The sequence below is a fragment of the Erpetoichthys calabaricus genome, chromosome 14, assembly GCF_900747795.2.
Source record: "Erpetoichthys calabaricus chromosome 14, fErpCal1.3, whole genome shotgun sequence".
NCBI classification, from domain to species: Eukaryota; Metazoa; Chordata; class Cladistia; order Polypteriformes; family Polypteridae; genus Erpetoichthys; species Erpetoichthys calabaricus.
The window spans coordinates 26,349,522-26,372,942 of record NC_041407.2 but is presented as its reverse complement, the minus strand read 5'-3'; the positions used below and the strand labels follow the sequence as shown (position 1 = coordinate 26,372,942).

General features: G+C 40.9%; 1 protein-coding gene across 1 annotated transcript; it reads right to left on the bottom strand.

The window, feature by feature from the left end:
- Positions 1 to 7,055: 7,055 nt before the first annotated feature.
- On the bottom strand, positions 7,056 to 23,136 carry LOC114665013 (cyclic GMP-AMP synthase-like). Its single transcript, XM_028819368.2, has 2 exons — positions 22,999 to 23,136; positions 7,056 to 10,574 (listed from the first exon to the last, which is right to left on the bottom strand). The coding sequence occupies exon 2, from the start codon at positions 10,348 to 10,350 to the stop codon at positions 9,286 to 9,288; it is 1,065 nt and encodes a 354-aa protein (XP_028675201.1). The 5' UTR covers positions 10,351 to 10,574; positions 22,999 to 23,136; the 3' UTR covers positions 7,056 to 9,285.
- Positions 23,137 to 23,421: the final 285 nt, after the last annotated feature.

Here is a 23,421-nt window from a genome sequence, read left to right as displayed (position 1 = left end):
TGCTATTTTTAAGCTTGTGTAAGCCGCAGCCTGCACCTAGCAGTTTGGGGACCTGCTGTTTTGAGGCGAGCCACTTCTGGGCAGGGCATTGAAGGTCCTTGCCACCTTTTGTGGGTGATTTTGGAAGCCTCACACCTTTACACAAGGTCTGAGGCTCAATCACGCAATAGTTCTTATTTCTTTCAATTACTATTATTATTGCAAATTTTTTGAATTTTCACATTTTTAAAGTCTGCAAAGTAATGGCAGCCTGTCCAGGGTTTGTTCCTGCCTTGTGCCCTATGTTAGCTGGGATAGGCTCCAGCACCTCTTGCAACCCTTTTCAGGCTTTAGCGGGTTAGAAAATGACTGACTGACATTTTTAAAGTAAATAAGTATTGTGTTAGGCAAGACAGATTTGGCTTTCCCATTTTTGAAATTAATCGTGAGAGAACTGAAGACTCTAGGACCTCTCTGTTTCACTGTTACGGTCCCACACAAGACACTTAAGATTGAAGTGATCTGTCATCTCGTATTTTTCAGGAAGGTCCTGTATATGGGTTCCAACTTACCTTTACAAATATATATTTGCCCATTAGCTGATTTTTATTATAGAAACCAATAAAAACATTGTGCATGCAGCACTTTGCTAGCCATTCACAAGGGTATCCGTCAATAAGGGTGCGCACAAAAAGGTGACCTTCAAAAGGGCGACCTCAATTGGGCGCAGCGAATAAAAGCGCACATAAATAAAAGCGATCTTCAAAAGGGCGACCTCAATTGAGCGCCGAATAACTGCGCGCATAAATAAAGGAGTGCTTCAAAAGGGTGACGTCAATTGGGCGCAGCGAATAAAGGCAAACGCAACAAAATTATTACAGAAAATTTATTAGATAAAGGCAATGATTGAATGTATTGTGAAAGATTGAAGTTTCCGTGACCCCTTGAACCCTCTGATCAGACGTCAGACCCCATATAAAAGTCCAATATGACTTTATTTTATCTATAAACAGTGCACAAAGCACCCTACACTCCCCAATACACATATAAATAAATCAATAATCAATACATTAATCAATCCTCCTCGCCCAGACTCTTTGCCACCCTACCTCCCAGCTCAGCTCAAATGTCTGGGCTCACCCAGAGTCCTTTTATAGCCCCTGACCCAGAAGTGGTTCCTGGCAAAACCCCCAAGTCCTTATCCCTTCCGGGTCAGGGTAAACAGTCTCTTCAGCCTGGGAGCACGTTGTTTCTTCCTGTCACGTGGTGATGACGCACTCCCGGGTTATAGGGCACGTAAGGGCCCACTAGCCCCCCTACAGCGACTCCTGGCGGCCCCCAAGGTATCCAGCAAGGCTGTGTAACAACACTACAAAGTCCATGATGCCCTGCTGGAACTCGGGGCACGAATATGCTGTCCGGAGGGCTCCTCCTAGCGGCCTGGGGGTGAGGGCCGGACTGGGAAGCCTGCAATCCTCCACAATTCCCCCCCCCCCTTAGCAAAGCCAACTGGGGCGGAGCGTTGATCCCCGCGAGGGACGTCCTCCTCCAGGAGGACGCGTCGTCCGGACTTTGGCGACGATGTCTAGATCTCCCAGCGAACCTTGGGGGAACGGTGTATCTTCTGTCCCACCGCTCCCTTGTCCTCTGGGGACAACTTCGCCATACGTGGCCCGGTTGACGGCAGTTGTAACACCGCCGTCGTCCTCCTGGTCGCCTCTCTTCCCGGGACCTAAAACACCTCGGGAATTCAGTCAAGGTTAGCTCCGCCCTTTCCTCCGCCAAGGAGGGGATTACGGCCGCTTTGCTGCTCTCAGCACTTTCTTTTCTTTGTCAGGAGACCCGCGTTTCTGTTTGGGGATCTCCTGCTTTTTCTGGGGCTGGTGGACAGCGTGAGGCTCCCTATGGAAAAGAGAGAGCCTCTTTGCTGTTTGCACGCCCGTTGTCCTATGCATTATCGGAGGCGGCGTCATTAGTACCATATCGCTCCGGGTAACAGCACTGTCCAGCCGCCCCGGTTCGATTGGCACTTCCTCCGCCCCTCCAGTAACCAACGGCAACTCATTTATCAGACCGGTCGGGGTCTGGAGTGGCGACTCGTTCCGGGAACCTGCGTCAAACGCAAGCCCCGGGTGGATCGCTTCCTTCCCCGACCAGTCGGTTATTGTGCCTCGCTCAACTGTCGGGCTCACAGTACTTTGGCAGCCGCTACTTATTAAGCGCGGTGCCGGTTCGCACTGTGTCCCCTTACTATATACGGCGCAGATTTCACTCACCTGCACCGCCGAATCAATCGAGGTCGGGGCTTCACGGCCTAATCACCGTAGGTACTTCTTTAGTCCCTTCAACGGCGCTTCGGCTGTAGCTCCCAGCTCCTCCACACGCTCCTTCAGTTCCTTCAATCCCTGGAAGAAAGTATTTAGGGGCTTGAGATATTTCTCGAGCTCCCGTAAGTTTATAAAGTTAATTGTTTCGGCTGGAGGCAAGGTCACTTCCTTGTTTTTGTCACCTGCTGGCCGGGAACCAATGAACACGTCCGCTCCTGGCACGTGCTCTGCTGGGCTTCACGAAGGCTTCTGGGACTTGGAGTCCGAAGAGGAACGGGTAGCCTCCCACGGCTGGCTGCGGTCTGCCTTTTTAACTTTGTCGGCAGACCGTTCAGTCATTTCCCGCTCCTCTTTACCTGTATTATGTGTTGGCGCCGCTTCAGTTGCCGCCCCCTTCCCCTTCAGGGAGCACAGACGCGTTGGGGAATGCGTGTCCTCACCCACGGATCCAAGGTGGTCCTTCCCGTCCTGGCATCCATCGCGTGAGGTCACGTAGTCGCATCCCACGAATGGGTTGACCGCTTCTAGCCGACTTCCAGCGCGACTTGCCTTCTGGGTATTGCGGCCATCTTGCCACGGTATGAGGCAGGCATCCGATTCACCGGTTGCTTTCCGGAGGCCGGCCTCTGCAAAACAGGAATGATACATCCCCTGCCCTTCGGGCGTTGTCCCGGCACATACCTCCAGATTTGTCCGTGGTGTCCCCAGTCCAATTAGGGCTTTCGGCGCGGCCGATTGCTGACAGCGTTCTTGCTGTTGTGCCCTTCTGGCTTGTTCAGCCTTTATCGGCTCCCGGTCCTCCTCACACCCAGTCAGGTAAGTCCAGGTCAGCTCGGCGTCGGTCATGGTTTTCACCCAGTCGGTGTTTACCTTCTTTTTTCCGGATTTCTTCCCCATCATGGTCTGTATAAGGCTCACTGTCGCAGCGCTTTTGAAATGGAGTGTTTCTTCAACCTTCGGGTGCTCCGACGTTACCTTCTTAGGGTTCTCTATCCACAGAAATTTTTTTAAATTCAGGTCCTCTGCCAAAAACTGACGGCCAGAGAATCCTGCCGACTACGCCACTGTGAAAGACTGAAGTCTCCGTGACCCCTTGAACCCTCTGATCAGACGTCAGACCCCATATAAAAGTCCAATATGACTTTATTTTATCTATAAACAGTGCACAAAGCACCCTACACTCCCCAATACACATATAAATAAATCAATAATCAATACATTAATCAATCCTCCTCGCCCAGACTCTTTGCCACCCTACCCCCCAGCTCAGCTCAAATGTCTGGGCTCACCCAGAGTCCTTTTATAGCCCCTGAGATGCGGTCTATTAGCATAATCAAGGACAATTAATTTAATTCACTCCGAAGTGTCTCTGTAGGTCTTCCTTGGCTTTGGAATAGGCTGACTTGCAACGAGCTGTTCAAGAGGCAACTGAGTAAGGCTCTGCTCTTTCTTAAGGCCTTCGATCAATAGCCTTCAACTACGAGTAGATCTGCACCTTTTTGCTCTTCACATATTCCAGAGCCATTTCAACTAAATTATCTACGAACGCCTTTATTTGCCGTGCTCAATTGAGGTCACCTTTTTGAAGCGCTCCTTTATTTATGTGCGCATTTATTCGGCGCTCAATTGAGGTCGCCCTTTTGAAAGTCGCCTTTATTTACGTGCGCCTTTATTCTCCGCGCCCAATTGAGGTCGCCCTTCTGAAGGTCGCCTTTTTGTGCGCACCCTTATTGAATGGAACCATTCACAAGCATATTCCATTCAATGGACTATCTCCAGCCAAAATTATTTTTAATAGGTTATTTATCTCAAGTGTTTTGTAGTGATGGCTGTGAAAAGATGTTCTCATGGAGAATGAAGCTTACAAACTTTTCTGACAGAGTAGATCAACACTGGATAACGGCAAACAACATAAAAATGTCTATGAAAGAACCTCCCATTACTTTAGTCGCATAATCCACGTCGGGTCATCCAGTTGTATGCTTACAGCAGGCAAAATGCAGCATTTTTTGCTAAAATATCATTAAATATTTTCAGAAAAATATAAACAGTGCACACAGAGGAAAGGGCTTCACACAGGATTGAGCCTCTTTCCCTCATTTTATGGTTGAGAGTCCCATCATAATGGGTTTTGCCCACTGTAAATATATGACTGGATGAATTGACACATGGATTAGTGATAAAGTATTACAGCAGAAAATTTTAAAATAAAAAAAAAAATATGACTGAATGTGAGGCTCATTATTATTTTTGACTAACCTGATGAGGTGGGAGGTCTTCGGTAGGTAGAACATCTGAATCAGGCATGTAAATCCATAATGTAGACACTCGGGGAGGTCAGAAATGTTTGCATAGCAGAAGGGAAAGTGTTGATCTTAATTTTCAGTGTGAGTACAAATGATGAAAACAAGGTATCAATGCCCTTCTGACTTTTATAATTTTGGAAAAAGACAACAGAAACATTAAAGAGATATCCGGCATGTGGTGGCCCAGCCTTCTTTGTGATGTTAGTTTTAATGGGCTCTTCCTGGAAGTGTGAAGCTGAATCCTCCAAGCACTGGATTGTTCCTCCACTAACAGGTTTATCAGATCATTATGGTCACCTGTGCCGATTACAGTGAAATTCTTACCTTTTCAATATGGTAGTGTGTCATCACACAGGTTACTTTTATCCTCATGATGATGTTTTGACACCAAAGTAATCCTTCTAAGTATGAGAGAATCCACCGACAACATGTTTAGACACTGAACCGAATGAGCACCCCTCATAATCATCATCCCATAATGTGCATGGGAGAATCTCTTCATGCTATTTAATATTGCAGTGGTGGGTCCTCCATCCACTCCCAATAACACTTTACGCTAACCTCCAAAGTACTTTACAATCTAATGAGATACATGAAGAAGACTGCTTGGGTGGTGGATTACTATGACACTTTATTATGGTCTTGTCTAAATAGCAGGGTGCACTCGCATTCACTTGACCAGAAACATCCATCCATTTTCCAAGTTTGTGTAACATGACTAGGAGGTCCCAAAAGCAAAGATAAAATGGCCCCATTAGGTGCTGACAGGATCTACCCTCAAGCTTGTGGCCAATTTAAAGTCACCAAACTCCACGCAAAAGACAGCGAGGTGCCATACATCCATCATCCAACCCATTTAATCTAGTTTTGGGTCAAAGGGTAACATTGGGGACAAGGCAAGAGCCCACCATGAGCACATTTTTACTTTTATCAGAGGACACCATTCAAATTTAAATTTAAAACTGTCATTAACAGGTTATGTAGGAGAAGATGAGATCCTTGGGAGAATTTGCAAGTTGCACAGAGACAGTAAAGTGGATGAGAGACAAACCCAGTCACCTGAAGATGTCTACCCATTTCACAACACTAACAAGAAGCAATTTAAATTGATTCGTCATGTTCAAGTGGCCGAGTGCTGCTAAACTTGACTTAGACACAACTCTGAAACAAGTCCATATTGTAATTATATTGAATATTATTTTGAAAACAAGAATACAGTGATCCCTCGCTATATCGCGCTTCGCCTTTCGCGGCTTCACTCCATCGCAGATTTTATATGTAAGCATATTTAAATATATATCGCGGGTTTTTTGCTGGTTCGCGGATTTCTGCGGACAATGGGTCTTTTATCTGGTACATGCTTCCTCAGTTGGTTTGCCCAGTTGATTTCATACAAGGGACGCTATTGGCAGATGGCTGAGAAGTTACTCAACTTACTTTTCTCTCTCTCTCTCTCTTGCGCTGACTTTCTCTGATCCTGACGTAGGGGGACTGAGCAGGGGGGCTGTTCGCACACCTAGACGATACGGACACTCGTCTAAAAATGCTGAAAGATTATCTTCACGTTGCTATCTTTTGTGCAGCTGTTTCCTGAAACGACATGCTGCACGGTGCTTCGCATACTTAAAAGCTCGAAGGGCACGTATTGATTTTTGACTGAAAAACAAACTCTGTTTCTCTATCTCTCTCTCTGTCTCTCTCTCTGCTCCTGACGGAGGGGGTGTGAGCTGCCGCCTTCAACAGCTTTGTGCTGCGGTGCTTCGAATACTTAAAAGCCAAACAGCCCTATTGATTTGTTTGCTAGAGATTGTTTTCTCTATCTATGTGACATTCTGTGCTCCTGACACGCACTCCTTTGAAGAGGAAGATATGTTTGCATTCTTTTAATTGTGAGACAGAACGGTCATCTCTGTCTTGTCATGGAGCACAGTTTAAACTTTTGAAAAAGAGACAAATGTTTGTTTGCAGTGTTTGAATAACGTTCCTGTCTCTCTACAACCTCCTGTGTTTCTGCGCAAATCTGTGACCCAAACATGACAATATTAAAATAACCATATAAACATATGGTTTCTACTTCGCAGATTTTCTTATTTCGCGGGTGGCTCTGGAACGCAACCCCCGTGATGGAGGAGGGATTACTGTAATTTAAATAATAGAGTTCTAAACTATATAAATGCATTATTGTGAACATATTTTTTTCTTCTTAAGTTTAAGTATAATAATGTATTAGCATTTTATTTGCTATATATAAGATCCAAATGGAGTGACAAAAATCTTTACAAGTTGGTTGGTGGTGTCTGTGTCCACCAAGGAACAGTATCTTCACAAATGGACCAGGTTTCTGAAACCGTACTGTGGAAAGGTCATTGCGCTTACAGTGGTAGCCTCAGAGCCACTATGCTGATACAAAAGCCCCAAGAACAACACAAAGAACACAAACACAAAGAATTATGTGATGCTTTACTTGTATTAAGGAAGCTTTCAGCATACAAGTTCACATTCAGGCTCCTCAGGAGACCTGTGATAAACATCAACAACATTTATTTGTTTAGCATGCTTTCATACAAATGATGTAGCTCAAAGTGCTTTACAGGATGAATAAAGAAAAAATCCATCCATCCATCCATTTTCCAACCCGTTATATCCTAATTACAGGGTCATGGGGGTCTGCCAGAGCCAATCCCAGCCAACATAGGGTGCAAGGCAGGAACCAATCCCAGGCAGGGTGCCAACCCATCGCAGGACACACACAAACACACACACACACCAAGCACACTAGGGCCAATTTAGAATCGCCAATCCACCTAACCTGCATGTCTTTGGACTGTGGGAGGAAACCGGAGCGCCCGGAGGAAACCCACGCAGACACGGGGAGAACAAGCAAACTCCACGCAGGGAGGACCCAGGAAGCAAACCCGGGTCTAAAGAAAAAATAAATTCGGTAATACTAATTAACAAAGAAAAAAGTAAGGTCCGATGACCAGGGAGGACAGAAAACAACAAAAAAAAAACTTGAGGGCTGGAGAAAAAAACAAACTCCGCAGAGTTTCTGAGGCCATGAGACCACCCAGCCCCCTCTAGGCATTCTACCTAACATAAATGATCTCAATCAGTCCTCATGGTTTCCAGGCTTCACGTGGAAGAATTAAATAATGAAGGTCATGTGGACCTCTGGCCTTCACTCCATCAATGTAAGGACTGCATGGTGCTTTGATTGGGTGGTGGTGGTGCAGGTCGCCACCACAGAAAACCAGAAAGAGAACAGCAGAGAAAGTAGGGGTTAGTACGGATTTTGGAGCCATGAAAAAAAAATGATAATTAAATGTGTTTATACAGAATATCAGGGTTAAACTAAAATGAAGCTATGAAAAAGCCATGTTAAAGCAATGGGTTTTTAGCAGTTTTTTTAAAGTGCTCCACCGTATTACCCTAACAAATTTCTATTGGTAAACTGTTCCAGATTTTAGGTGCATAACAGCAGAAGGCCGCCTTGCCACTTCTTTTAAGTTTAGCTCTTGGAATTCTAAGCAGACGTTCATTTGAAGATCTAAGGTTACGATCTGGAGTGTAAGGTGAAAGGCATTCCGAGATATAGGATGGAGCTGAGATGATTTAAGGCTTTGTAAACCATAAGCAGTATTTTAAAGTCAATTCTAAATGACACAGGTAACCAGTGTAGTGACATAAAAACTGGAGAGATGTGCTGGGATTTTCTTTTCCTAGTTAAGATCCTAGCAGCTGCATTCTGCATGAGTCGCAATCGATTGATGTCTTTTTTGGGTAGTCCTGAGAGGAGTGCGTTGCAGTAATCTCGTCTAATATATATATATATATATATATATATATATATATATATATACATACACACACACTAACATCATCAACAGATCTGAATGCAGACATTAGCTGAGGTGCTCTCAGTGCTCTGGCTGTTGTCTTCTCTTGGTGCTTTAGGAGTGTACAGACGGTGGATAGTTATGGACAGCAGTAATTCAAAACTCCAAGGGTTAAGCAGCATGCTCAGGGCCCATTGGTTGTGGGAAATTAAAATATCAGGGTGTGGTAGCACTTTTTGTAACTTTCGGATAGATTTTTCTTCGTACAATTAAACAATCAGTTTCTAACTATTATTTTTTGCCACCCGTTTTCTGGAATTCTCTGCAAAACCAATAGCTTCAAAGCAGACAGTGCCAAAGAAAGACTTCCTCATAAATGTATATAAGCACAGGAATCAGAATGAAATCCAGGAGCACATAATACAAATGACATAAAACAGATATATACTATATGTATATGGTATGTAAAAGAATAATATGTTATAAGCAGGTTAATTATACAAGTGGAAAGCTCAAAAAATACAGACTATAGTGACATATTGAATATTCTTCATTACTGAATAATCTTCACTGCTCTTTACAGAACTCCATACAATGGGGGAATGTTTGATGAGCCCACAATGGCAATAATATACTCAACATTTTTTATGGTCACACACTGTTTAAACAAGTCAGCTTGAAGGACCAATTTTGACCAGACTAGCATTGTGGCTGGTTCTCTGTATCCATTTGTAGAGATTTGGTTGTTGTAATCCTGTTCACTATTATGACCTTAGGAAATGTAATATCTACTGTAGTCCTGTCACAGACGTGGAGGTTCTTTTGTTCTTTAAGGTTTTAATATTGCAAGTGATACTGCAGGACTGATTCAAAGTTCTTATGGATGTCAAGCAGCCTCAACTTGATCTGTTCCAAAGTTGTTGGACTCACCTTTTTCAGTAAATTTGTGTTATGCTTATACATGTGCTGGAGGTGCCCTTGCCCCATACACTCAGCCAGATACCAGAGGAGTTTCTTTACTTGGTCCTCCAGGTCCTCATTCTTCCAGAAGCTTTTGTCATTTTGCCGTACCTGGTGGACAAATGCCGTCTTCAGGTAGTAAGAAGGACAGCTGGAGCTCAGGTGGGAGGTGGGATGTATTTTCTTATCATTCTCTCTCAGGTATTTTAGGATCTTCAGACACTTAAAGTAACAGTAGTTGGGTGACAGACTTTGAAAGAAAGCCTTCTCATGGGTGGAAAAGGAAAGCCTCCATGCCTTCTCCCCAAGATGTGAGGTCATTTTTGCCACAAGGTAGGTATCTTCATATTTAACAGCAGGCACTAGGTCAATATTCACCTCTTTGTTATTCCATTCAAAGACAAGTGTCCTTGCAGGGCCACTTGTCCGAAAGTTGAAGTTAATTCCAGGGAAGTGCCTCTCAAGCTCTTTTTCAGTTTTAGCACACATGGACTGAAACCACCGCTGAATCTGTTCAGTAGACAACACATAGCCATATCTTCCAAACTGAACACAGAATTTCTCTTTGAAGTCTATAGTACCAATTCTCCATATTTTTGCACTTTGAGGGATCATCATTGCTGGCTGTTCAATCTGAATGAGTCCAAAGCACACTGGAACATTATGATCCTCATCTGAAAAGATAATTCTGTGAAATTCTGTCTGAATGGGGACCAAGAAGTCAAACTCTACCTCTGGCTTGACCTTCACACCTTCAAAAGCACTGCCAGTACCAATGGGCTCCTGACTAATCTTGGGGTCTCCTTCTTGCACATACTTCTGGACCACGTTCAGGAGAGTGCTGACCACATCTTCTGCCTTTAATTTGTAAGCGTCAAGCTCACAGTTACTAAAATTAACCTTATCCTGGTAAAGTTTCTCTAACATTTGAAGAGTTGACATCTCCCCGCTTGTTGTGTCCTGGTTTCCTAGAAGGCGAGTAACTGCAGTAACTACTGCTGCGGCTCAAGCTGCAAACAAAGAGATGCTGGCAAGCGAGAAGTATTCATGGTCAGATATCATACACCAGTAAGTAGAGACGTGATCTGAATATATGTGTGCCTATCACACTGTCTTGTGGTCACTCAGAACTGATGATGATGTCCTTCTTATGGGTTGCGCAAAATCTAGAGAGAAAAAAAATCAGAAGCCATACTTAAATATGTTGTTAGAAAAGAAGAATTTAACCAGGAAATTTAATCTTTACCAACAATTCAATCTATTGAAGTTTATAATTTTATTTTTTTAAACAAATATTTGTTGGCACCACAAAAATTAATCTTAAGACATATGCCAAGCCAGAATGATGAACTCTCACTTATAACCTGTGCCCTTCTACCATGAATGGTGCTATTTAACAGAAATATAACATTGTAGCCTGGTAAATTCAAATCAGGCTTGCAGCAGCCAGAGGTGCATCTGAGAACTCGCTCACACTTATAGTTCTAGTTTAGAATGGCCAATTAACCTGGACATTCATGTCTTTGACGTATGGAAGAAAACCAGAGTATCTAGCAAGATCCAAGTAGACTGGGTGGGATATGCAAACTTAGCAAAGATGGAAACAAGAGGTAGGGTTTGAACCCATGACAGTGTGTTTGTGAGGCAGTTGCACTAACTACTGAGCCACCCTCATATACCTTACCTGAATAATTATTAAGCCATTGGCCTGTGGCCATAGAAATGTGAAGTGTCACATTGGTCAAGTGAAGCTTGAAAGCAGTGATAGAGACTTCTTTGATTAACTAGGTTTCTGATTTCTGTGTTGTCTCAGACTTCCGTAACCAGATGAGAACTGACATTTATTACACACTTTTTAAATTATTCATAAATCCTGCATTTGTGGGTGATGCACTTCATTAGCGGTCATCCACCTGAAGCTATGCATGTTCGGGCCCAACCAATAATTGGAATGGACACCAGCAAGGAAAAGCCTGGGCTGCTACTGGAAGAGGTGTTGCTGAGACCAGCAGGGGGTAACCTGTGGTCTGAATGTGGATCCCAATACCCCAGTGCTGTGACGTGGATGCTGTGCCATGAAAATGGTGGTGTGATTCAGATGATATGTAAAACCAAAGTCTTGACTCTCTGTGGTCATAAAAGATCCTTCGTAAGAAGAGGGTGTATTCTGATGTCCAGGTTAAATTGCCCATGACAGTCTGGTCAGTCTGGTCCCCTAATCATCCCCTGTCTCTAATTTGCTATCTCTCCCTTACCACTCCACCACCTAACAGCTAATGTGTGGTGAGCATACTCGTGTATAAAATGGCTGCCGTTGCATCATCCAGGTGGATACTGCACAATAGTGGTGGTTTAAGTGACCCCACACTAACTGTATAAAATGCTTGAGAAGTGAGAAAAGCACCATATGAATGTAAAGAATTATTATTATACTTGTGCACATGTGTATCTAGCAGGTGGCACCAACTCCTTCAAAACTCTGTTCTTTTAAAAACAATATTTAGTTTGTAAGCAGTAAAACATCTCTCCCCTATCCCTTCACAAAAATAGAAATGTGTTGTAAAGCTAACATGAAGAATAACAATAAAAACTGTAGGCCCACCTCCTGTTAGGAATTTGTTCCAGTTTCTGATTTTTTCATAGGTTATCATGTATCAAATCTTGTCATTTTATGCTTGTTTTTGGGATGTTTTAGCATGACTAAAACTAATTCTAATGTCAAATTTTTCTATGCCCTTTTTTATTCCGATGTTAGGACTAGCACTCTAGGTGTTAGGGGCATGTTGTTTTTGAAGACCACGCTGAAAAAAAATGTAAAAATACGGTAAAAAGTACAGCAGCAATGGGTGCCAACCAAAAACCATAAAATAACAATCATTTGCCATATATAAAAAAAGCATAAAAAAATCCTAAAGTCACACTTTTTCTGTTACATCATTAAATGGCAAAATATTGTTAATTCACAGATACTCTTTGCATTCACAAGATAAACATCTCTTAAAAAACATGTTTTTCACATATGAAAAAATTGTACATATTTCAAATCAGTATTGAAATCTTAAACGAATGCAGATCTTTAAAAAAATATATATTAATATACATTTATAATACAACAATGTAAAAAATATTAAAAATACATTTATATTTATGGAGCCCATTTATAATTCTGCATTATTCATTTCAATAAAAAGAGGTTTTAAATGTGTAACATGTGTTCTAGAATGATCCTTATTCTGTCTATCCATCCTTTTCCAAACCTCCTTACTCTGAGAAGGAAACCCGGTGCCTATCCCAGCATGCATTGCGTACAAGGTAGAGCACCTGGAGGAATCCCACAGACATGCAGACTCTGGGAACACACAAACCCGACACCCCACGCGTCAAGGCAGCAGTACACTCTTCAAAATTAGGCTCCTCCATGGCACTTTACTGGCTTCCCTAACCATTGCTTGACAAAGAACCTTTCTGGGAAGGGTTCTTTGCATATGAAGTTAGTTCTTCAGGCACAGAAAAGGTTCCTAATATGAGGACAAAACTAAATTCTTCACTGGGTAATGTGGGCTACCTAACAGGATACTTACAGATCAAGAAAATCTGAATTTAGTCGGCACAAGGCAGCAAAAGTCCTTTCAAAATCAGAACCCCACTGGTGTTTTACAGACCTGTTATCATCTGTTCAGGGCTATTTATGAAGCCTGCAGTCTAAATAAATGAAGTATTTCTAGAACCTTCATGTGGATGGATCTTTTGGGAACCAAAAATGGTTCCTCTGTGGCATCATTCTGATGAGCCTCTCTGCTGGCACCTTTACTTTTTTAGCTTTCACTATAAACTGCACTACTTTGTTCTTTCTCGTTTGAAATATTTATGTTTCATGTTAAAGTAAACAAATCAACAATGTTTAATATGTTAAATGTTAATTTGTATTACTTTATCAAAGCCAAATTCTAAGCCTTCTTCATTTAGAAAAAATAAGATGCGGGTTATTGAAACTGATACATGTTTATTTAAAACATGAAATTTAATGGGAAAATTCTGAAAACACAAATTCAGTAGTGAAAAAGAAGTTTTTATACTCTATGGATCGCCAAATGTGTTCAAGTGGGTGATGATGAGATTAGTTATGTGATATTTTTATGAGATTTCTGCATTCTTTTAGGGTTTCAGTACTGATATGAAGTATTTAAAACTTTTTAATATGTGAAAAACATATTTTTAACGGACAATTACCTTCAGATTATGCATATCTGTGAATTAAGTCTTTTGCAACTTAATGATATAAGAGAAATGACTGTGATTTATGTATTTATGTATATTATGTTTTTTGTAATACAGCAAATGATTTGCCATTTTAAAGTTTTTTGGTTGCCACCCATTGCTGCTGCACTTTTTACATAGTTTTATGATTATCTTAAGTTTTGTGTTTATTTTTTGAACAGATTTTTTTTCGGTAATAAAACTCGAATTACCAAACAAAAGTAAATTTACAGATGTAAACCCGACCCCATGTAAATTGCTTGGCCCAAAACTTCACCTTACGGTACTCAGGTACATCATCACCATACACAGCATTCAACCTCTCGAGGATTTTCTTTCATTTTAAACGATTTCCTTAAAAATGGGAATATCTACTGTGCATTGTTGGAAATAAATCTGTTAAACAACAAAGAAAGTGTTAAATTGCAGTTCAATGCTGTTTTCATATAAGAAGATACAGTATTACTTATTTGGAATAACATGAAAGTGCTGTAAATGTTGACTATTTTTTTCTGTGAAAATACTTTTTTTTTTAACACAGTGTATTGATACTGGCCTCCACCTATCACCAGCATTTTTTTTTACAATTTCTAGAGCACTTTTTCATATAAAGGATGTAGCTCAAAGTGCAAATAAAAAAAGTTTCAAGAAAAGAAAAACAAAATAATAAATGAATAAATTGCATACTACGTGTAGAAAATACGCCTAGAGAAGAAATATTGATTAATAAACCAGTTGTTCTACCTTACAGAAGCTTCTGCCTCAACCAAAGTCTGGATTCAGCTTGTCTTTCATTACTTTCCAAATTCATTTATTTTTCTGTTTTCTGCCTAACCTCCTGTTTACTAAAAAGCGTAAAGTAAAAAGGAAAAATGTCTATGTCAAGATCAAAGTCAAAATGTCGACTTTATTCTCAACATTTCCACTTCAATCCTGTCGTTTATTTTGTCTTAAAAGTAGAACGTCGTAAACTTCATCTTAAAAATCGATGTTTAATGTACCGGAGTTTCTCCAACCCCATCGTAACTAAAGTAGCGCGTTAAATGTTTCGTATTAAGTGTTTCTGGACCCAGTTGTTTATCGCTATGTGCTTCTTAAACTGATTGAGAGGAGCCGCAGGCAGCGATCACCCCACAGAATGCATTACCTTCATGATATTACATCCATCCATCCATCCATCCATTATCCAACCCGCTGAATCCGAACACAGGGTCACGGGGGTCTGCTGGAGCCAATCCCAGCCAACACAGGGCACAAGGCAGGAACCAATCCCGGGCAGGGTGCCAACCCACCGCAGGACACACACAAACACACCCACACACCAAGCACACACTAGGGCCAATTTAGAATCGCCAATCCACCTAACCTGCATGTCTTTGGACTGTGGGAGGAAACCGGAGCGCCCGGAGGAAACCCACGCAGACACGGGGAGAACATGCAAACTCCACGCAGGGAGGACCCGGGAAGTGAACCCAGGTCTCCCAACTGCGAGGCAGCAGCACTACCCACTGCACCACCACATGATATTACAGCTCTTTGAAAATGTAGAATACTAAGATAAATACTTTAGATCGTTTTCATGATGATGTGCATTAAAGCATCGATTAAACATATGGGGGCACGGTGGCTTAGAAGTAGCGCTGCTGCCTCTCAGTATGGGAGTCACGTTTCGGGTGTATCCTGCCTGGAGTTTGTATGTTTTCCTGGGGCGCTTACCCGGCATGCTTCATTTTCCTTCCAAAGACGTGCAGGATGTGAGATTTGGTGGTGCTAAACTGACCCGAGTGTATGTGTTTGCTCGTATTCACCCTGCGATGAGCTGGCACGCCCCGTCCAGGGATTGTTCCTGCCCCGTGCAGGGGCCAAACAAGCCAAAAATCATATATTTTTGCACGAAAACTATTGGTTTACGCGTGAACATTATTGGTTTATGGATAATTTCTATCGGTTTGCGTGCATACTTAATTAGTTTGCGTGTGAACAATACTGGTTTCATTCATGTGAACTATATTGGTCCGTATATTATCGGATTGTGAGTGAACTATATCCGTTTGTATATGCATAGCACTGGTTTGCATATGAACTATATTGATTCGCGTGTGTATATCAGTGGTTCCAGTACGTTTGTTATTGGTTTGTAATTGAAGTGCATTGGTTTACGCTTGCATGTTATCGGTTTGCGTATGAACTATATTGGTTTGCGTTCTGTGCCGATCTAACGATGGATTTGTGTATGCACTATATTGGTTTCATGCACGTCTTATACTGGTTTCATGTGGGTAACATATCGGTTTTGTGCTTGAACTCTATTGGTTGTATGTGTGTACCATGTCGGATTCTTGTACGAAACATACTGGTTATGCGTGCGCACCCTATTGCAACTTTGTGTATGAACTATATCGGTTCTGCGAGTGAACTATATCGGTTGTTCACGTGATCTTCAGCGGAAATGGACGGGGCAAGAAACAGGAACTCAGGGGCCGGTAGTGTCATGGAGCGTGTAGAGAAGCTGACAGGAGACGGATCTGGGTTTACTTTAAACAGCACAGTATTTTTTTCCGTACAATAGGTTTAAGACACGACTTGGTGGTAATTATTACTATTTAATAGAATCTGCTATTGAGTGTGTAATGAACACAAAGCTGAAGTTAAGTACGTATTTGGTCATCTTTTTATTCGCTTTCCAGCTACATGCTCGCTTGCAACCCACAACTGTACTTTTCCACACAGCTTTTGCAAACTAGTTACTTATTCTAAAGGCAAAATATTTTACATTTACGACTGACGCCTTTATCCAGTATAACATTTAGTTACTACTGGTTACATTTCTTATGCCCAGCGATCCCACACCGTGCCGCCTAGACAGGTGAAGTGACATGCTCATGGTCACACAGTGTCACTATCAGGACTTGAACCGAGAAATGTAGGGTTTAGAGGACAAAGCCCTTACCACAATGCCCCACTGCTTGCACATCTGCAACGTGTATATTATTTGACATAATATGATCGTGTCCATTCTTTGAAAAGCTAAATGTTCCATATTTAGGACCAGTATATGTGAGTTACATCATATTGGGCCACCTTACCTTTCACAGTTTTGTGACAAGGCATATGCGTTTTTTAAGATGCAGCTGAGTTTTGCCCTGCCCGGTATGAGTACCTGCGTATTTCCACTCCAAAATCTGATAAATAGGATTTACTGTGATATTTAATGGGAACTGTAAAGTGTTAAAGCATGTTGGGCCACCTTAATTTTCACAGTTTTGTGACAAGACAGATTCCTTTGTTAAATTAAAGTTGTGTTTAACATTCTTGACTTGTGCAGAACCAAAATGTGTAATATTTATTTTTTCAAATAATTGATCAGTTTGTAATGATTCTGATTAATGTACACGCTGTACAATATTTTGCCATGCTGTTACAATAGAATAAGAAGCTGGTGTGCAAAAGCTGTATGAATAAGTAGCTGACTGCAAGCATATACTGGATGTAGCTAGGATTGAATAAAAAGCCAGCAGAATGTGCACCTAACGTCAGCCCCGTGAATATTTCAGAATTACGGGAAAATACTGTTAAAAATAATAACCACCAAGCCCTTTCACAAACATACAGTGACATGCAAAAGTATTCAATCACTTTAAAAGTCATCCTAATTTTCTGTATGACAAAAGATTTTTCCACGTTTATTCATTCATTCTTTTTAATGTGAACTCTTGTGCTGTAACAATACATTTCCAGTCTAAATAAACCATTTTCTGTAGATATTTAACTGAAGAAGAAAAACTCCAAAGTTGGTGTTTGCATTAAGTATTCAAGCGAAACACATTCATACTTTGTCAAGAACCCTTTTGCTGCCGTAACAGCCTTCGTTCTTTTGTAAGTAGGCCCCAGTTCTGCACATTGCTCAGGAGTGATTCTGCCCCTTTCTTCTTGGCAGGATTTCTAGAGACCCTCTATGTTGGTAAGATGGCACCTTTGAACAGCAGTTTTCAAATGGTGCCACAGATTCTCAACAGGGTTAAGCTTAGGGCTTTGACTTGGCCACTCCAAAACATTCACCTTTCTGTTTTTGAGCTATCCCAGTGTCACATTGGCCTAATGCTTAGGGTCATTATCATGTTGAAAGATGAATCTTCTCCCGAGCTTTCATAGCAGACTGGAACACGTTCCCTTGCAAAATTGTGCAGTATTTGTGTCCATCCGTTGTCCCTTCAACTCTGACAAGATTCTCAGTCCCAGCACATGAAAAACATCCCCATAGCATGAGACTGCCACCACCATATTCCACTGTAGGAATGTTGTTTCTTGAGGCCTGGGCAATGTTAGCATTACTCTTCACATACCTCTTAAGTCTGACCAAAAACTTCTATTTTGGTCTCATATAAAACCTTCTCCCACATTTTAACTGGGTCTTTCTCATGCTTTGTGGCAAACACCATACGTTCTTTTATGTGGACCTTCTTAAGGAATGGCTTCTTTCATGCTACCCTCCCATAGAGGCCTGTTTTATGGAGAACTCTTGAAATTGTGGACCCCTGCACCTTTACTCCAGCTAAAGGTCATTGCAGACGTCTGAGAGTGACAGTTGGATTTCTAGTCGCCTCTCCCACCAGTTGATGTCTCACTCTGATGTTGAGTTTTGAGGGACAGCCTGTTCTAGTCAGAGTCTGTGTACTTTGATGAACCTTCCACTTTCTGGTGATGAATGCAACAGTGCGCAATGGGACGTTCAAACTCTTTTGATATTTTTATAGCCATTCCCAGTCTTGTGCATTTCAATAACTTTATTTCTCACATCAGAATGCTCCTTTGTTTTCATTTTTGCAGTGACTGTCCACCAAAGATTATGGCCCTTACAAAGGTGGCTGTTTATATCCAGAGAGATAGAAAGGACTCACAAGTAGCACCTAATCATGTTTAATTATGACTGTTAAACGACTGTCACCTTTGTATTTAATTTGTCATTGGTGTAAGGATGGAGCTTCCAAAGCACAGAGGTTTAAATACCTATGCAAACATTAACTTTGGAGTTTTTCTTCTTCAGTTAAATGTCTACAGAAAATGGTTTATTTTGTCTTTGGAAATGTTTTGTCACAGCATAAGAAAAATACTGAATGAATAAATGTGTATAAATCTTTTGTCTTGCAGAAAATTATGACTTTCAAGGGGATTGAATATCTTTTGTATGCCACTTAATGTTTGTGAAAGGGCTTGGTGGAGATCAACATTTAACATCTGAAATGATCACGGGACTTAAGTTAGGTATGCATTCATCTGGCTTTTTATTCACTCCTAGCTACACATATGCTTGTAGTCAGCTACTTATTCACAAACCAGCTTCTTCTTCAATGTTAAGTGCATGGCAAAATATTATACAGTGTGTACATTAATCTGCAAACTGATACATTATTTGAAAGAATAAATATCTCAGATTTAGGACTTGAACGGGTTGAAAATGTTACACTCAACTTTAACAAAGGAATCTGTCCTGGACAAATTTATATTATGTCAAATAATATACATGTTGCAGATGTGCAAGCAGTGGGGCATTGTGGTTAGGGCTTTGTCCTCTAAATCCTACATTTCTCGGTTCAAGTCCTGATAGTGACACTGTGTGACAATGAGCATGTCACTGAAATGTAACCAGTAGTAATTAAATGTTATACTGGATAAAGGCGTCAATCGTAAATGTAGAATATTTTGCCTTTAGAATAAGTAACTAGTTTGCAAAAGCTGTGTGGAAAAGTACAGTTGTGGGTTGCAAGCGAGCATGTAGCTGGAAGCGAATAAAAAGACGACCAAATACGTACTTAACTTCAGCTTTGTGTTCATTACACACTCAATAGCAGATTCTATTAAATAGTAATAATTACCACCAAGTCCTTTCTCAAACCTATTGTGCGGAAAAAAAATACTGCGCTGTTTAAAGTAAAGCCAGATCCGTCTCCGGTCAGCTTTTCTACACGCTCCATGACACTACCGGCCCCTGAGTTCCTGTTTCTTGCCCCGTCCATTTCCGCTGAAGATCACGTGAACAACCGATATAGTTCGCACGCAGAACCGATATAGTTCATACACAAAGTTGTGATAGGGTGCGCACGCATAACCAGTATGTTTCGTACGAGAATCCGACGTGGTACACACATACAACCAATAGAGTTCAAGCGCAAAACCGATGTTACCCACATGACACCAATATAGTGTATACAAAAATCCATCGTTAGACCGGCACAGAACGCAAACCAATATAGTTCATATGCAAACCGATAACATGCGAGCATAAACCAATGCAGTCCACTCACAAACCAATAACAAACGTACTGGAACCACTGATATACACACGTGAATCAATATAGTTCATATGAAAACCAGTGCTATGCATATACAAACGGATATAGTTCACGCACAAACCAATAATATACGGACACGAACCAATATAGTTCATATGAATGAAACCAATATTGCACGCACGCAAACCAATTAAGTATGCACGCAAACCGATAGTAATTATCCATAAACCAATGATGTTCACGCGTAAACCAATAGTTTTCGTACAAAAATATATGATTTTTGGCCTGTTTGGCCCCACACAATAAACGCCTTCATGAAAATAAAACTAGCTATAAACTTAGGACACTGAGTGTTCGAAACTTTTAAGGAACTTTGAAAAATCAGCATTGCACATGTTTAATTATTCATTCCATCCAACTAGCAATCCATCCATCCATGGAAATGTCAAGAAAAATTTTGACTTTAATCTCAACATTAACTTTATTTTTCTTCACTGTGTCCCTATTTTTTTTCACCAAGACTCTAATAGCTTCCGTGCTTTCTTCTTTGTTAAACATTTTCGTTTACTCATGAATTGCAAAACTACTATGTATACATAAAAATTATAACAGAACAAAACATATTGTAGCACCCTCCGCGTCAGATTCGAAAAAGAAGTACAAAAAAACAGACACACGTAGTAAAGTCTCACAAAAGTTTACTTGAATAATAAAGAAAAGAACGCAGACTTCGTAACCCCACCACACAACCTTCTAGCACAACGGTTTCCAACCTTTTTTTGGCCATACCCCACCTAGGCCTCTCTAAAATCATGATGTTCCCCACTGTAATATATACCTTATTCTTATTATTACCTATTCAAAAAGTGAACTCCTATACTCACGTGGAGGAAGCCCATAATGTCATTAATTTGGTCTAAACAAAGAACATGGAAACAAAAGAGGGAAAGGATACTGACAAAGAAATCACAAAAAAAAAATAATATGAAGTAATATGAAAATACAGCAAATACAGTTTTGAAAACATATAATAAGAGACGTGATATTCATAAATATAAAAACTTTAATGGCACCTTTTTCTGTAATATTTTGATCATTTTATATTTTTGTTATATTGCAAATTTTTATAATCATTGTTACAATTCATATTACTTTAATGGTAAAAACGATTTCTAAGTAGAAAAACCCAAGCCGGTTGTAAAATCATAAATTAATGCGTTCTTCACCATCCCTTCTATGTTTATATAAATGTCTCTGTAAAAAATAAAAATTATTTGTTTATTTTTTCCACCATTTTTAACAGTGAAATTCTGTTTTTTCATTTTATAAATTGTTTAACGTACCTAAATTCTCGAATTGATCCCCTAAAAAATCAAATTGCTCCCCAGTGGGGCGTGCGCCCCACGTTGGGAATCACCGTTCCAGCACCTTCTCCAACTAACCTCTCGACCCTCCTCACTTCCCGGGTCCCGCCCCCTCTTGCTGCATCAATCATATCCCTGCTGTCAATCCTCCGCGCTGTACTCCGCCCTCCTTCAAGCGGACTCAACAGTCACTCCAAAAAAAAAAAAAAAAAAAGGCTTCAACCTGGCTGGGACGCTACACAATATATATAACAATACCGCAAAATGTAATTTACATGTTTGAACAATTTTGTAATATAAACAGAGCACACAAGAAGAAAGAAATACAAGAGAAAGAAGCGAGCGAAATAGAAGATAAAAGTGTATATGGGGTCTCTTCATATAAATTAAAATCATTAATATTTAGCAATTGTTTCCCTGATTTGTTTTTAATATATTTTAATTATCTGCAGTGCAATGTGAATTCTTTAATAAAAAAACATCACTGAAGGTTTAGTTTGTATATATTTACACTTGTGAATAAAAAATTTCCCTAAAATGAGGATGGCATTTAATAAACAATGAAGTTTCATATCCTCCATTAGAATCCCAAAGATCACATCATGTCTAGTAAAATGAGAGAGAGAGGGAATTTTTGGCTGCAGCCAATTGAATAAATCATTCCAAAGTGTATTACGTGCTATAATGGCACGAGAATACTTTCCTCTCATTTTCTCCCATTTTGCTCAAATGGAGGAAGAGAAGGTTGGGAGAATGCGATGATACAGCACGTTACCCCAAAACCCGAAAAAAACACGTCAAGATCCCGGATTGGGAGCCGAGTACAACCGTGCAGTGGGTGACACCTCGTCCTGAGTATGACGTTAACCTGCATCCAGCCGTGCAAACAGGAACCGCAACTTGCAAGGAAAACTTGGGGGTTGCTGGCAGAATTTGCACTCCAGCCACCGTTAAAAAAAAACAAAACAAAAAAAAAACCTTAACCTTTTCTATTCGAAGTAGTACGGAAGCACGGAAACGTATTAGGGACACGGAGAAGACACAAAAGTGAAGAAAAAGAAAAGTATTTGTCGAGAATAAAGTCGACATTTCCACTTTATTCTCGCCGTTTATATCGAGATTAAAGTCGACATGTTGACTTTATTCTTGTACTTTGTCATTAAAGTAGAACATCGTAAACCAAACATCTTAAAATATGTATTTTAATTTACTTGATTTTCTCAAACCCCGTCATGAGTTAAAGTAGCACATTAAATGCTTTGTGTTAAGTTTTCCCCGACCCAGTTGTTAAGGAGGCGCAGGTAGCGATCGCCGCACAGAATACATTAATTCCATTATATTCCTGCTCCCTGAACATTTAGAATGCTATGATAAATGCTTGATATCATTTTCATGATGCAATGCCTTAAAGCAGTTATTAACAATGCACGGTGGTGTGGCGGGAGTGCTGCTCCCTTGCAGTAAGGGGTCCCCAGGTGTACGTTCAGTGGAAATGTAGACTTTATTCTCGACATACACTTTTTTCTTCACTGTGTCCGTATTTTTTTTTTCTTCTCCGTGGCCCTAATACGCTTCCGTAAACTAGTGTGGTGCTGAGGTGTGCTCAAATATCTGCTTTCCGAATTCATTTGCTATACAGCTGGTAAGCCCTCCGAAAGAGGAACGCGCAACGACCTTACCTCGCGTTGTGAAAATCTCCGGTGACGATCCGTCCTCGCGGTGCCTCTCGACTCAGCTACCCGACGCTCTTCTCATGGATGGTATGAGTTGCCGTGCTTAAAAACAGAAGGGGCTCGTGTGTTCCAAGAAGGAGGAGTCCCCTTGGATTGCTACGGAGGAAACGAAAGTGAAATTTAAAGCGATGTACGGGACGTATGCCAAATTTATAGTCAATTAATGGCTATGTCTTATTCAATCAGTGGTTCCAAAAGTTTTTCTGTGAGGCCCCCCTTTTGCGAATAAGAACATTTTTAAGAGTCCCCACTACACCATTTGCCAACCGTCAATATACAAACACACACATACACCTCCATCCTTGGCCGTAGTGTTCTTCACAGACTGGATTATTACAAAATAATTCCAGTATGAAATTTCAACATAAT